This window comes from Argiope bruennichi, chromosome 3 (assembly GCF_947563725.1).
Source record: "Argiope bruennichi chromosome 3, qqArgBrue1.1, whole genome shotgun sequence".
Taxonomy (NCBI): domain Eukaryota; kingdom Metazoa; phylum Arthropoda; class Arachnida; order Araneae; family Araneidae; genus Argiope; species Argiope bruennichi.
The window spans coordinates 31,822,573-31,837,605 of NC_079153.1; the positions used below are offsets into that span (position 1 = coordinate 31,822,573).

Consider the following 15,033-nt stretch of genomic DNA (forward strand, 5'->3'; position numbering starts at 1 on the left):
TATGTTCCAGATATCGAAGATAATCGAAATTTTTCTGCCTCGTATGTTTTGACACCGTTTTGTTCTTAAAGCTATTTTTTTCTTCTGAAAGGTGCAGAATTTAATTCATTTTATTGTTTTTTAAAGATCGATTTACAAATGCTTTTTAACTTGCATTTTGTTCTATTATTTGTGTTAATTTCTGAATACATTATTAATTTGCTCTTGGCTTTTTCAATAAATTTCAGTTTATATGATTTTATGAATTTGGTCTAAAAAAAAAGAGAAGAGGTGCTAGTTTTGGTAAGAGCGATGAACTTGAAAAGAAAGCTTTAACTTAAATAGAACTTCATGAAAGTACGCCAAAATCTTGCATTTTTAGTTATTTTTTTCTCCATCGAAGTAAAATTTGTTAAAAATTATTTTTTTGTTACAATTAATGTTTTATCGCAAGTTCAATGCTTCAGAAGTCTATAAACTCATTACGGGGAATATCATTACTATAAGATAAATGGAAAAACATTAATTTTTCAACTATATTTAATCATGTTTATACTTTTATCATACCAGTAAATGGTTTCATATACAAAATTGATGCTAAAAGTAAGTTTTTATATTCAACAATGTTTGAGAGATAAACCATTAGATTTTGACAATTAGAGACAGGGCATTAAACCTGCTCATAGAATGAAAACATTGACAGAAATTTGACCAATCAGATACATCGTTTTATTCGGTCATGGTTTTCATTCACGGTTTCCATGTTAGCCATTACATCTAAAAAATTTTTCAAAAAACGTGTTTCGGAAGAAAACTTTATTTATTGTTATACTTAGGTAAGTACTAATACTGATGTTGCGATATACTTTTCAACAAATTTCTCAAAAAGTTTCGATGTGATTCTTTTCTATTTTTGTGATTTGAGATGAGACTGACGCTGATCATCTGGCACAACGCCAGCAGTGATCATAGAATGAGGATGTTAAGATGCTTTGAAAATGGCGTTCCGTGTTTGTATGATCATTGTTCGGATGTGCGGTTTGTGTTGATTAGCTTGCATATGATCATTCATATGGTAAGGATATAATTATTCACAATTATAAATGCATCAATATCCCAAGAGAATGAACAGATTATGTCTAGTACATCATTGAAATCACAGTTATATGCTCGAGATTTAACTAATCACTCACATTGAACTAATTGTTCTTATATTGGCATCAATTAATAAACAAGGTAACCTCAGTAGCTTATGGTAAAATGCTTAGGTATTGTTGCTAAAGTGCCTAAATGACTATTATTAGCATTAAACTATGTCATGTAAATGTTTTCGGTTTATTGACAGTTGGGTTTGTTTACTAATAATTAAAATATAAGCCTATATTTATATTATCAATTAGTATAGATTTCGATGGTTTTCTAGAAACTTTATTTATAAACTGTTTTATGATCAATTTCAATGGAAAATTTTATTCAATAGAGTAAATAAAAGTTTATTTGTATTCTAAAGAACATTTTAAATTTCTTTTGTGCTACTTTATTCCGATATTTTGTTATGCTTCATTGGTTTGCTATAATTACATGGTGCCGAAGTAAGATTCTGTTCTTCGTAATATTATTTCTTAAGAAACTGCAAAATAGATGGATATATTTGTATATGATGATCTATATTTCACTGTCTGGACTATAAATATCACTACTTACCGGTTGTTTACAGAATCTAGGGAGCATACACAGCCCGATTAAAGTTAAGCCTATACATTAGGTATTGTTAAGTTAGACGCGATTTAAAATTGTGAATGAAAACCTTTTTGTAAATAGATATAAAATTTTAAGATATGAATAATTTGAGTTCATAAATTTTAATTAATCAAATGTATGCATATAAACAATATCAAATATATACTCTGGATTGGTGCACATCTTAACTTGTCTGATTTCTTTGTACGCATTTAAAACAAAAAATATCTTTTAAATATTATGAACTTCTAAAAACATTTTTGTTCAATTCTTTAATTTTCAGTGAAGGATTCGGTTCTATAATATTTTGCTCTTGGATAAATAAATAAATTTGAATAACTGTTGTTAATGTAATTTGTATTAATTTGCTGTTAAAAATTAATGTTTGATTTAAAAATACACATTTAACTTTATCAGATTTCGAATGTTTATCTTAATTTGATTCTGAATGTTTATCTTAATCAGATTCTGAATGTTTATCTTATGTACTCATCTTTTGAATCAAATTGCATCTTTACATTTTATGATGTAAACTAAATGTTTATATGGGATAATTCGATTTAATAAAGTCTTAAAGCTTTTTATAACTTCGTAATTGTAAAGTTTTATGGTATTGGAATTCCTTGTTATTGGAAATTAGTATAAAGTATTGTTTATAACTGTTTAACTGTGGTCATATATATATTTGAAAATAAGCTGTGAGCATTTTCTGTGCTTATTTATTGGATTTTTGCTGAATCCAATTTGGGCTTAATTGGATAGTATTTGTTTGTAATATGATGATGTCATTATTTCTGGGAGAAATTATTCAAAATAAACAAAATGTGTTCCATCAATAGATGCAGTGCTTTCTTATATTTATATAACATATTTATTTATAACATTATTATGTTATGTAATTACATATTACATAACATAAACAAGCATATTTATGTTATGTAATTTGTTAATAAAATAATTAGCATATTTACAGACATTAAATTTTTTGGTAGTTTTTATTTCATATTAATTAAATTGAAAATGGTAATTTGTACCCTATCAAATATATATAATTTTTATAGCATATCAAATTAATTTAAAAAATTCCCTTTTTCAATCTCAGTATTATTCATTCAATTTCCATTTCAATCAATTATTTATATCTATTCTTGTCTAATGCTGTGTTTGTAGTTATAAAGATATCTGTAAATGTTTTGAAAAAATAGCATTTTATGTTTCATTAAATATTGATCAGAGTAAATTAATTTAAATTTTTTTATAAAAGTGCTTTGATTCTTGGCATTAATTTGCTAGTAACTTTTTGTATGTTAGTATAAAGAAAATAAATGTTTAAACTTAGAATAAAAATGTAATGTGAAAGTGACATTTGTTCTTCTGCATTATTCTTAGAGAGAAATACGGTTAATAATTTAAAATATGTTATCAGTATATTCTTCTTATCTTTTTTTTTTCTTTTTCTGTGGGCTTCTGCATTTTAGCAGTAACAACTAAACACTTCAGAAAAATTCTTACAGAAAATTTCTAGAACTCTAAAATGTGGTAATAACAAAATTTGAGCAGCTAAAAATAATGAAAATTGAACTAAACCATTTATCTTGTTGAATAGAAACATGCTTATAATATATATAAAATTCCTAAGTAAATTCAGAATTACAGTTTCTTATTTATACTAATTATTTTAAAATTAGTTTGATATAAAAATTTCATATATTTTTTTCTATAAAAACTACTTCTGTTATAAAAATTACTGTTATGTAAGTAAATTTCAAAGAATGATAAAATATTTTTATATCTCAAATCATGATACAGGAAAGAGTACTGCTGTTTAGAAATGAACAAATTTTCATCACTGTTTATTTCTGAAATTATTAATAAGAATAAATTATAAAGAAAAAATGTATCATTGTATCTTAATTTTTTAATTTGGGGAAAATTTACTATAAATTATTTGTTGATTTGATGGATAAACGGCGGGTTATGTCTCTTCCCAAGTATATTTGTCTCAAATTTGATAGTTTTATTTTCAATAATCTGTCTTATAGATGATCAACAAACAGAATACTCTTTCTTTTATAAGAAATAGCACTTGTAGAAGTGGGTAAAATTTATATAAAGAACATTTTTAGCATAAATGTGAGCAATTCCTTCTTTTACTGAATGTTTATATGACAAATTTGTATTGAAATATGTATGAATATTATTATGAACCTCTTCTTTACATAACAAGCCAGTTTTTAATCCTTATCAGGCCATAAAGTTTTATACATGACATAATTGACAAAGCACTGCTGGCGATTTATGATTGTTAACAGTTTATTTTATGAATATTTGAAACTGATTGAACTTGTATTATGTTTCAGTAGCAAAATAAAGAGTCCAGGAACAGTTTCAATGATGCATTTTATGGTTTTTTATTTTTTTCATTTAAATACTAAAGGAAATTGACTAAAAATTCTTCTCTATTAAAATGAAGATTTTTAATTTTTTTAAAGAATAGGTTTCATGAAATTGTTTTAGATTTCGTTATCTTAACCTTAATGATGATACAATTGAAAAAATATCCATTTGTAGAAAATAAGTTTTTGCTTAAAATTTTTTGATGTCTGAGTTGAAGTTTTAAAAAACACTTTCAAAGAACATAGTGAAATGGATGTATGTACATTTTATCATGTTACTATTAATAGATTTCAAGCTAATATGTTACTTCTAATTTTTTTTAAGACTATTTCTTGGATATACTTCTTTGATATACTTGTTAGTGATGATATTTCTGTTTACAAACTTCAAGAGTAGCTAATGAATTCCAGTAATAATTAACCTACAAAAATATTTTTTTACCTTACCATGTAAACTATCTATAGAATTTTATTCCTTTTGTCTTATAAAAATAAATACAAATATAAAAAAGAAGAAGAAAAGACATTTCATTATTTTATTAATACTTTAATTCAAATTTGTCCTAAGCATAGTAAATATTTAAACCAGCTTTATTTATAGCCATAGGAGAAACATTTGTAGGACAAAAATGTTCTTCCAAATTGTTGGTAAAATTCATGAAATGAAAGTAATTTTTTTTTGTCCTTTTTTGATATTATTGAGAAGTGTTGAAGTTGGTTTTATTATATTATTTATATATAGAGCATTTTATTTTTATTTATTTTCTATGAAGGTATTGTGAAAATCATAATGTGAGCTTCATTTTTCTAATTTTTAATTGAAATTCCTAATAATTTTCTTTAAAAGCAATGCATTAAGATTTTTGTGACTTATAGTTAATATTATGCAGAATGCTTGTTGCCTTCTAAGCAGCATTTCAAAAGCATCTATTTTGTATTATCTATCCTGTCATAAAGGGATTCTGCAAAGTCATGGATTATTTTATTTTTTGGTATTTTTAAAGATTTTTGAGATTTTAATCCTTTTTAAGGAATTAAAATATTTTTAATTTTATTGAATGGAACTAATAATGTAATGTTATAAATATTTGAGGCTTTGAAAATTTGTTTAATTTAATGCTAAAAATTAAGCTACTATCAGATAATTGTAAACAATTGAAAAGCAGTCCATTCTTTTGATGCAAATATTTGATGCTGTTATATTTTTTAAAAAATTATCAGATTAATATTTTGTTATTAATTTTGTGTTTTATTTACTTTTAGATATGTAAGGCTGACTTAAAGATGGACTTTTTATGCAGATTCATTTTTACCAGTGATCTATTGCATCACTGGTTTGATGAAAATGTAATTGATTGAAGCCATCTCATTAGAAATGGCTGACTACCATATGTTAAATGATGGAGTGTTTGGAGTGGGAGGAAATGATATTATGGATGAAACAGCAAGTTTAGTAAATGCTGCAAGCTATAGTCATTCTGGTTCTGCAAATACTGCTGGACAAGGTATGATGTCTCAGAGTATTCCAAATACTCCTGGACAGAACCCAAATGTGATGATGTCAAATATGGTATCAATGCAGCAAGCACAAAGTGGAGCTCAACTCTCTTCTGGAGGCATGAGCTCATATCATCAAGGAGCAATGCATGGCTATCCACAAAGTGAAGTGCCTCAAAAACTTCATCAGTATTCTGTTTATGGTAGTCAGTTACAAGCAAGTAACATGACTGGCCAATATGTATCTGGTGGTCCCAGACTTCATCATCTTAGTGATCCTATGTCATCTCTCCCTGATCAACCACAACAAACATCTCCAAGAACTGGTGTTCCCAGCCAAATGTATCAAAATCGAAATATGGCTGGTAGTCACTACGGTCAACAAATTCCACACAATGCAGCTGCATCACAAATGACTCAGGGAACTGCTCAGTATCCAAGTCATTATGGTAATGTGCAACACCATTCAATGCAACAACATGCTGTACAGCAGGTTAATCAGAACACAGATATGTGGCAGAATTCAATGCCACATTCTCAAATGACACGTCCATGTATGCCTGCTTCTCAGAGTTATTCTCAGCATCAAATGGTGCCTGGTCAACATTCAGCTACTTCTTTAAATCATAATTCTATGTCAATGCAGGGACAAAGATCGGCTACTCCAAATCAAAGCCAGTATATGACTAATCAGGAATATAATACTCCACATGCCCCAAACCAGCAATCCTCAATGCAACGACCTCCTGTTTATAATATGAATTCTACATCTGTTAATCAGAATGGCTCTATGGTAGGACAAATGAACAGTGCACCTCAATCTGGTATGTCACAAACACTTAATTCTTTACCACAAACAGACCAAGCAATTGCTTTTCCTCAGGGACATTATGTAGGGTCACAAACGACAACTAATAGACCACATTACAATGCAGCTACTGCAGTGGGTAGTTCAGTGGGGCATACATCTCAACAACATGTGGTGGGTCAACAAATGATGAATGTTCGTCCCACTGTTCATCAAATGGGATATTCTCCTGTAGCTTCTCGTGTCAACTCAGGTCAGCAACATGCAAATTCTGTTCCACCTGGCAGTCCAGCAAGATTGCAACAGTACCACCCACCTTTTTCACCTAATCAAACCTACTCTGCTCCCCAACCATCACCAAGACCTACAAATCCTGAAACTGCAACACCTCCACATCTACATTATTCTAATTCCCAGCCACATACCCAAGCACCCATGAGCCCACAATATAGAAACCCTTTTCCTTCTCAAGTGACTCACTCGCCTCAACATCTAACTCCAACTCCTCCTACTGAAGTTTCTGTGCCACCACCTTTGACTCCAGAAAGAGTGTTACAGTCATCTACACCTCAGTCTCAGGGAAGTTATCATAGCCCGAGCACTACTCACCTGACAAGTCCAAGTCAAGGTCATTCTCCAGGGAATTCCAATGCTCCGTCCAGTTTGCAGCATTTGGAACAAATGGTAATGCCCCGAGTGAGTACAGGTCCTTCAACGACACCTACAGCTTCTAGTGTTAGTCCTAGTGGTCCCAGTGCAGGCATGACCCATAATTCTGGTGCAGGTGGAAATTACTATGGTCATCTTTCTAATGCTCAACTTCCTCAGCAGCATCAGATGCATCTTCCTCCTGTTGGTGATGCCCGTCCTCAGCCTCAAAGCCCTGCCTTTTCTCATATATCTCAGCAACATTCTCATCATTCTTATCTTAACCAACCTCATTCTGTGGGTCAGTTGCCCTCTCCTACTGTGAGTAGTGTGCCAAATTCACAGCCCTTACAATCTAATATTTCTACTATGTCAACTTTATCTAACTCAAGTTTACTGTCTGAGGAAAGCATGCCTGTAGAATCAAGCCAACATAGTGTAGTGTCATATGGTTCTGATAACAGTTCCAGCATTCCTAGTGTAAGTGTAACTGAAACTAATGTACCTCGAAGTTCAAGCATCCCTTCAAACGTTGGACCTCTGCCTACCTCGGATCAAGTTACCCAGATATCTTGTACTTCAAGTACTTCATCTGATTCAGTGTTACCATCATCTCTTCAATATAATATGCTTGGAAAGGGTCCTTATCAAGGGAGCTCATCTTCAGTTACATATGAAATGCAGCAAATCCAACAAGAAATTCAGCAATTATATGGAATGCATCAAAGTCCTGAGACTCATGAAAAGGTAAGCACCTTTTATACCCTCATTGTCATCTAGCATTAATCTTAGTGGTTACTAGTTTCAAATTTAATATTCTATACAGAATTATACTTAGATATTGACAGCATAAGAAAAGAATTAAAAGGAAAGGTACATAGAATTAAAAAAAATATATATATGAAAGAAAAGGCATAAATTTTTTTCTGGTATAACAGAGAAAATCTTTGTATTGGAGTAATGAAATAATATGATTGTTTTACTACAGAAATAATGTGGTAGAAATTAAAAAGTATAATATTTAATTTAAGAATAAGTTATTTTTTTAAAAATCATAAATAAGAGATCAACCAATCTGATTAAACCTGGTTTTCTGTTGTAAATTAAATGTTATGAAATAGCCACTATTTATTTCTTTTTAGAAAAGGAGAATATTATTATGTATGTAATGTATCTTTATTATTTAATAATATTAGACAATTACTATCTTATTATAGAGGGAAAAAATTTAATATCTTCAGATTATCTTTAATAATAAACTTGGATTTTCTGAGAAATCTTATTGGACCAGTTTATATTAATTTTTAAAAAAATCAGAATTATTAATTATAAAGTTATTAATAATTTGGCCTCTAATTTAATGAAATAAAAGCTAAAAAAATTGGTAACATAGGTTCAAAGATGCTGAGAACTTGCGATGTGTTATAGCATTAAATATCAAATAGTTAAGCCCAGGAGAAATTCTTTTTTACAAAATGTTTTTTACTTTGAAAAATAATGAGATTCTCTTGGCACTAGAGGAAATATAATACAGGGAACCAGATCTATCTTAACCTCACATGAATAAGTCAACAGAACTGCAATTTGTTAATAACCATGAAGAGATGCTAAATTTTTTAAATGTTATCTTTATAAGTGCATATGAAAGATTTATCTTAAGATTTTTCTTTAAAGTTATATTGTATGTACTGTTTTGCATATATTCTTTATGGAAAAGTTTTAAAGAATTTAAATTTAAATTACTGAGATTTCTCAAAACAAAATAATTTGCTAGTTTCAAAAAAAAAAAAAAAAAAAAAAATCTTTTTAAACAAAAAAATAACAAGTCAAACCTGAGATGGAAGGCAATTTTTTGATGAACAAAGTTGGAGATACATATATCAATTTACAATAAATTTGATAAATATCTATTTTTATTACTGTATTTAAAATTATTTATGAATTTCCTTTTTACACTGTTAAAAATTTTTTGATTTTTGAAAATTCAGTCTCAGTATTTGGTTTGATTTAAACTATAAAATTGATTGGCAGTGCAACACTAATCAAATACAAATGAATAAAATTGATAGAATGTTAAGCAAAGATCCAATCCCTACAATATTTAGTTGTTTGTAATTGAATATTTAATTCACTTCCAAGTAAATCGCATATTTCTTATTCACTTCTATTGAAATCTTTCCCTCTTAGTGATTACATCTAAGTACTTAATTTTTATTGACCACACTTGCATGTAGTTCGTGCCAAATACTTTGTTCATTTGCATATATTTTAATCAAATGCTAAGTTTTCGAATTCCAATGTCAATAATTTTTGTAGGACAATAGTTTTGTTTCTTATAATAAGGGAAAAAAGCTCTTACCCTAATGTCTTCTGTTTTTTGTCACTTGTTGGCTTTTTTACACAATTACATTTACTTCATATAACTTGCTTTTAATCACCTCAACTATATTTGTCAGTGAGTAGATTTTAATTTAAAATATTTCACCAAAATTTCAGATTAGCCTGTGCCTAGGTATTTACTGTATTTTTAGTGCAGCATGGTCATGCTTGGCTCTTGTGTCATTAAAACCTAATTGCCAACTCTATTTTCTTCTTCTCAAAAGTTTGATTTCCATAGTTAATTCTAATAACATGATTTTTTTTATTGATTGAATTTCGTTCTTGTGCTTTAAGTACAATTTCTGTATAATTTATTTTTTCTAAGGCAAGGAATCGTGTTTTCAATCAGTAAATAACTTAAATCATTATTTTGGTATGTGAATGGTTTAATTGCAGATAATAAGAGCAGGTCCCTTGATCATTTTAAATACAAAAGTTAAAAGTCTATTTGTTAAAATTAGATCAATATTTGTATATTTTCAGTTATAATGCTCTGACTGCTGTTATTTACTGATGATAATAAATAAAAGTCAATAGCATGTTCTTTCCTTTGAAATAACTATATATTATGTATAGCAGTTGCATAGATTAATTATGTGTCTCAAAATGAACTATTTAGATTTCATATAATATTGCTCTGGTTGCATAAAGTATGAATTTTTCCCCATCACTTTCCAGTTTATCTTTTTTATATTTTTTTATCATGTAAAAGGTCCCCCCCCCCAATATTTTCACAAAATGAGGTATTGATAATAGATCTGACAGCATTTTCATGGCTTGCGTATTGAGAGATTTTTTTTTAAATAAAAAGGAAAAGATATTTAACAAACATTTGTCTTTGGCATTTTAAAAAGAATTTATTAAACTTTCAAAACATTTGGGAAAAGAAAATCATAAATGAGGATATCAATGATATGTTTTAAATCTGTCTTAATTTCGTATTAAAATAAAATTGTAGGCTAGATTTTTGCATTTACTGCAGATACTAGATTTTTGTATAAATTTTACTGATCCACAATCTGTAATGGAAAAAATTCTATAAAAAATTAGTTCTTAAATTTTTATTTTTAATATTTGAACAATGCATTTTATTTTAAAAACATGTATAAAATAATTAATAGGTGTAATAATGTGTCAAAAGTATATTTATCTAATAATCTTGAATACTGAATTGTCTATAAATAATAACATATAAATAGTAATTATTATAGTAATGTATTTATTGCATGACATTGCCTTGAAAAATACAGTTAAACAGAATCCAAAACTATCTAAATATATATTTACACCAATTGTGTATTTTTATTGTTTATTATGTAAGTATATTCAAGATCTGAATGACTTTTTTTTTTATTCTTGATACTCTTATAGAAACTGTCTGTTAAAATTAATGGCACAATTTCTGTATTGTCAGAATGAGCATTTTATAATTTGAGTAGCACAATAATACAAAAGCATAAGAATTTTAGAAGAACATCAGTTCTTGATAAAAGTCATCATTTTAAGTAGCATGTCTGTTACTTTTGTTTTACAATCTGAATGACCAAAAGGGTGGAGATATTTTTAACTCTGGCTAGTATTGCATATGATTGTAGATGCTTATTTACTGGTGTTTGCCAATGTCAATTATTATTATTTGATTAATGTGCACATACTATATAAATTATGTATTTATATAAAATATATCAATCTATAATTTCTTGCATTCAAAGCATGATAATAATTTTTTGCAATTAGCTGAGCTGATAACTGTTCAGTGTTGTTTCTTTAAAATAATTATCTGATACAAAAAAAACCTCCTCTAGTTAGCCTTAAAAGTTATTTACCTTTTAAGATAATGTTTTTAAAATCTTGATCTGAATAGCTTATTCATTTATAAACTAAAGACAATTTAAATGTTATATGTTAAACAATTTATCCTTCATTGTAACATAAAAGTAAAATTGCTAAAAAAAATTACAGAAAACAAAGCCATTGAAGGACAGTTTAGTTAGAGAAAGAGAACTGTTGGTCTAATTCAAGTCAATCTGTAATTTTTCTTGTTGAAAAGATTTTTATAATCTGCATTCTTGAAAGAAAGGACAATTTGTCACCTATATATGCGTCATTTTGCTATGCATGCACTATATTCAATATTTTTTATCATTCAGAGTAAAACTTCTCTTTCTTAGGTGATGATTAGTACTTTCACTTTTGCATCAGATTCCTATGAGATGATTTTTGATTTTCATTTGTAATTAAAAAATATGACCAATGAATAATTTTATCACAATTTATAATAATAAAACTTTCACAGAACTAAAAACATTGGTAAAATATAACATAAAAAAAACCCTCTCATATTTATCAATTATTTAAACTTTTTCTTATTATTTAACCTTTTGAAATAATTGGAATTTATGATGAAGCCACTAAGATTACTGGCAATAAATTTACCCCTCAATTTTCAGCATTTAGAATTGAAAGGTTTATAAACTTTAAAAATTCTCTATGGTTTTAAAAATGAAATAATTCTGCTTCCAGGATTTAAAAAATGCGTGGAGTTGGTATAGCTTGAAAGACTTAAGACTAAGCTGAAAAAAAATTCATTACCTATTCTTATTTTTGAATTATTATAATTAGTTTATTTTGAAAATAAACTAAAGGAACTGAATTAAGGAACTAAAAGTTGAAGTAAAAATAATAAAGTATGATTTGATCATAAAATTTATCTATTTTCTTTGAATAAAAGGTTGGTAATTTTCCTTTTGTTTTCATTTAGTTTTTTGGAACTGTATTGATAAAAAGTTAGTATCTGGGAAAAATGTGTTAATTTTTAATCCTAGGAAAACTGCAAAATTTTTCTCTGGCTGGAAAATTTTGCTTACTTTCATAAAGCAGAAGAAAATTGGTTTTTGAATTTTGTTATAAATAATTGTTAGATTTTTTTAAAGTTTATTTTGAAAAAAAATATTAAATGTTTTGTTTGTAAAACTATATTTATATCTTAATAATTGCTTTATTGTAATTCTTGACTGTGAAATAGATATGAATAAACACTATTATTTGAGTTAATACTATAGGGCTAATCTGAGTGAAGGTCGTATGTTTACCATTTGAATATTAAATAACAAAATACCTTACAGAATTTGGCAAATATTGCTAAAAAGTAAGATAAAATGGTAAATTGATATGTGCTAAAAATTCTAAGCCTTAAAACTAAACAATATATATATTTGTGTGTGTATGATTTAGATTGAGTTTATGGTAATTAATAAGATTTAATTCCTTTTCTATATCAAAGTTGTCCCCCCCTTTCATAGGAATTTAATGATTTTTTTTAAGATAAGAGTTTGCATTTTTATATGACATGTTGAATAATGCTTTATTAATTTCATCTGAAATATAGCAATGAATACAATTCAAAATTAGCATTTTTGTTTTAAATTATTGCCTAGAAATGAAATAAAATTATATAACTGCAAGATGTTCTTATTATGTACACTTTGTAAATTTCTATTAAATTCTTCACTTTATTAAAATGTCTAAATAAATGATCAAATTTTATTTAACATCTTTACAGCTAATATCAGCCTATTTAGCTATGACAAATATTCAGCAAATGGTTGATCGCCTTTCTCTCCTTTTGAAATATTCTAATAAATACAAAAAGGTCACACCCCCATTTTTGAAATATTCTAATAAACACAAAGAGCATTTCTTATTCATTCTACAATAATTTTAAATGAAGTGTATGCCTTTGAATATTTTCCTTTAAAATCAACCCTGCTTATGAGTTGTGTTTCCTTTTTGATTCTTGAAATTATTTTATATTATAAGAAATAAGTATGTAAAATTAATTTTTAATAATGAAGAAAGAAGGTTTTGTGATAGTCAACTAAAAAAATAAATGACATAAAATATAAAAAAAATTCAGCTTAATAGGAAGGGAGGAGTGAGGATATGACAATTTTATCTTTAAAAAAAAATACAAACATTAGATAAATAATCATTATAAAATGTGTAAGTTTACTGCATTATGCACTAAATTTTGCAGTGCATTATTTAAAATTTAAGTTAATTCCAACTTGAGTCGTTCCCAATTAACTAAATACATTTTATAAACCAGACCATCTCAGATTGTCATAAAATTTTGCATAATTACATTATCTGTATAGCCTTGGCGAACTAGCATATATGCCAACTCAATTTTGAACTATAGCTTTGTAAATTTTCAAAAATCTATAAATGAACCATCAATGGGAAATTTTTTAATTGCTCTAAGAGCTGTCATAACTTTGCTGTAGATCTGGAGAAAGTGTCATTTTGCTGCAGTTTTCATGTTTTTTTTGGAAATTATGCATTTTTTTTGATATATAACGCATCATAGACTAATGCACAATTTTTTTTGTCGAAATCTAAATGTAATTTTTTTACATATTTTAAAATTTTAGATTAATTTCTTGAATAGTTAATATTGTTCTAAATTACCTGGCAAAATATAAATTTGGAATGACAATGTGTTAATTGTTAAAAAAATGGAAATTAAAGTTTAATTATTAAAGTAATGTATTAGAGTATTAAAGTAATAAAGTTTCCTTAAAGTAATATCCTATCTGTATTTAGCCGATTAACAGAGGATTGCAAATTTTTACACTTTCAGGAAAATAAATAAATAATAATAAAAAAAAATGAATAGAGACTAATAGTAAGTTTATATTAAGTTTATACTCTTAATATAAACTTATTAGTAGGATATGATTATCATTATTTGCTAAACTTTCAGTAGAACTTCACTTTTGTCAGAACTTCTATTATTGCTACTTACAGAATACCAGAATTTCTTGGATATGATAATGATTTAAATGGTCTAAATGGATGGGAGGGGGGGAACGTAAATTTTTCTTCATTAAGTTCTTCATTTTTCTGGAAAACATACTTTGGCCATCAATTTCCTTTATAGATAGCCTGATGTAATTTCTAATTTATGTGAAAATTTTGGCACTTTTGCCCAATTGCAAATCATCTGAAAAGCATTTCGCCTATAATTTTGGAAATGAATCCATGTTATTGCTGTTTAGCATATCTGATTCCTCTTGGATTGAAGAGGCAAAATCTATGTTAATATAAGAGAGTAATTCAAGAGTAATTCAAAAAATGCCAGTTGTGGCAATGAAATTTAATATTTTGTCCAAATCTACATAAATAATGTGTCCATACTAAATTTCTTGAAAATCTGAGAAAATGACATAAATTTTGTTATAAATTTTTATTGATTTGACCTGGAATGACTTACTTAATAATGAAAGTATCTTTGGTAACTAACAGTGTAGATTTGAATCCAAAATAAGTATACGCTAGAAGAAGTACGATTGTTACAAATTGCATATTATTCTTGTACTAACCACTTTGGGCCACTTGTTCGCTTAGATTATCCATTTTTTTAGGTTGTTAAACGATTAATATGGAATGCATTTTAAAATGCCACTTGCTATTTGAAATGACTGAAAGACATAACTTTAGTTGAATCTTTCTATTTTAAATCATTTTAGTGAAAATTAAGTATATATGTAACAAAATAAAAGTGGAAGTGAAAATCCTACTAAG

The 15,033-nt window shown here is 27.4% G+C and overlaps 1 protein-coding gene across 6 annotated transcripts in view; it reads left to right on the forward strand.

Annotated features, from left to right (window-relative positions):
• Window positions 1-695: 695 nt before the first annotated feature.
• LOC129963189 (chromodomain-helicase-DNA-binding protein 7-like) overlaps window positions 696-15,033 on the forward strand; it is a 63,903-nt gene continuing 49,565 nt past the window's right edge. For 5 of the 6 annotated variants that reach the window (XM_056077352.1, XM_056077357.1, XM_056077355.1 and 2 more), the window contains exons 1-2: window positions 933-1,054; window positions 5,379-7,815. In XM_056077352.1, the coding sequence (XP_055933327.1) occupies window positions 5,491-7,815 (2,325 nt within the window). In that variant the 5' untranslated portion in view covers window positions 933-1,054; window positions 5,379-5,490. Of the gene's footprint in view, window positions 816-932; window positions 1,055-5,378; window positions 7,816-15,033 lie in introns of those variants that run through there. The other variant, XM_056077353.1, reaches the window with a different exon arrangement.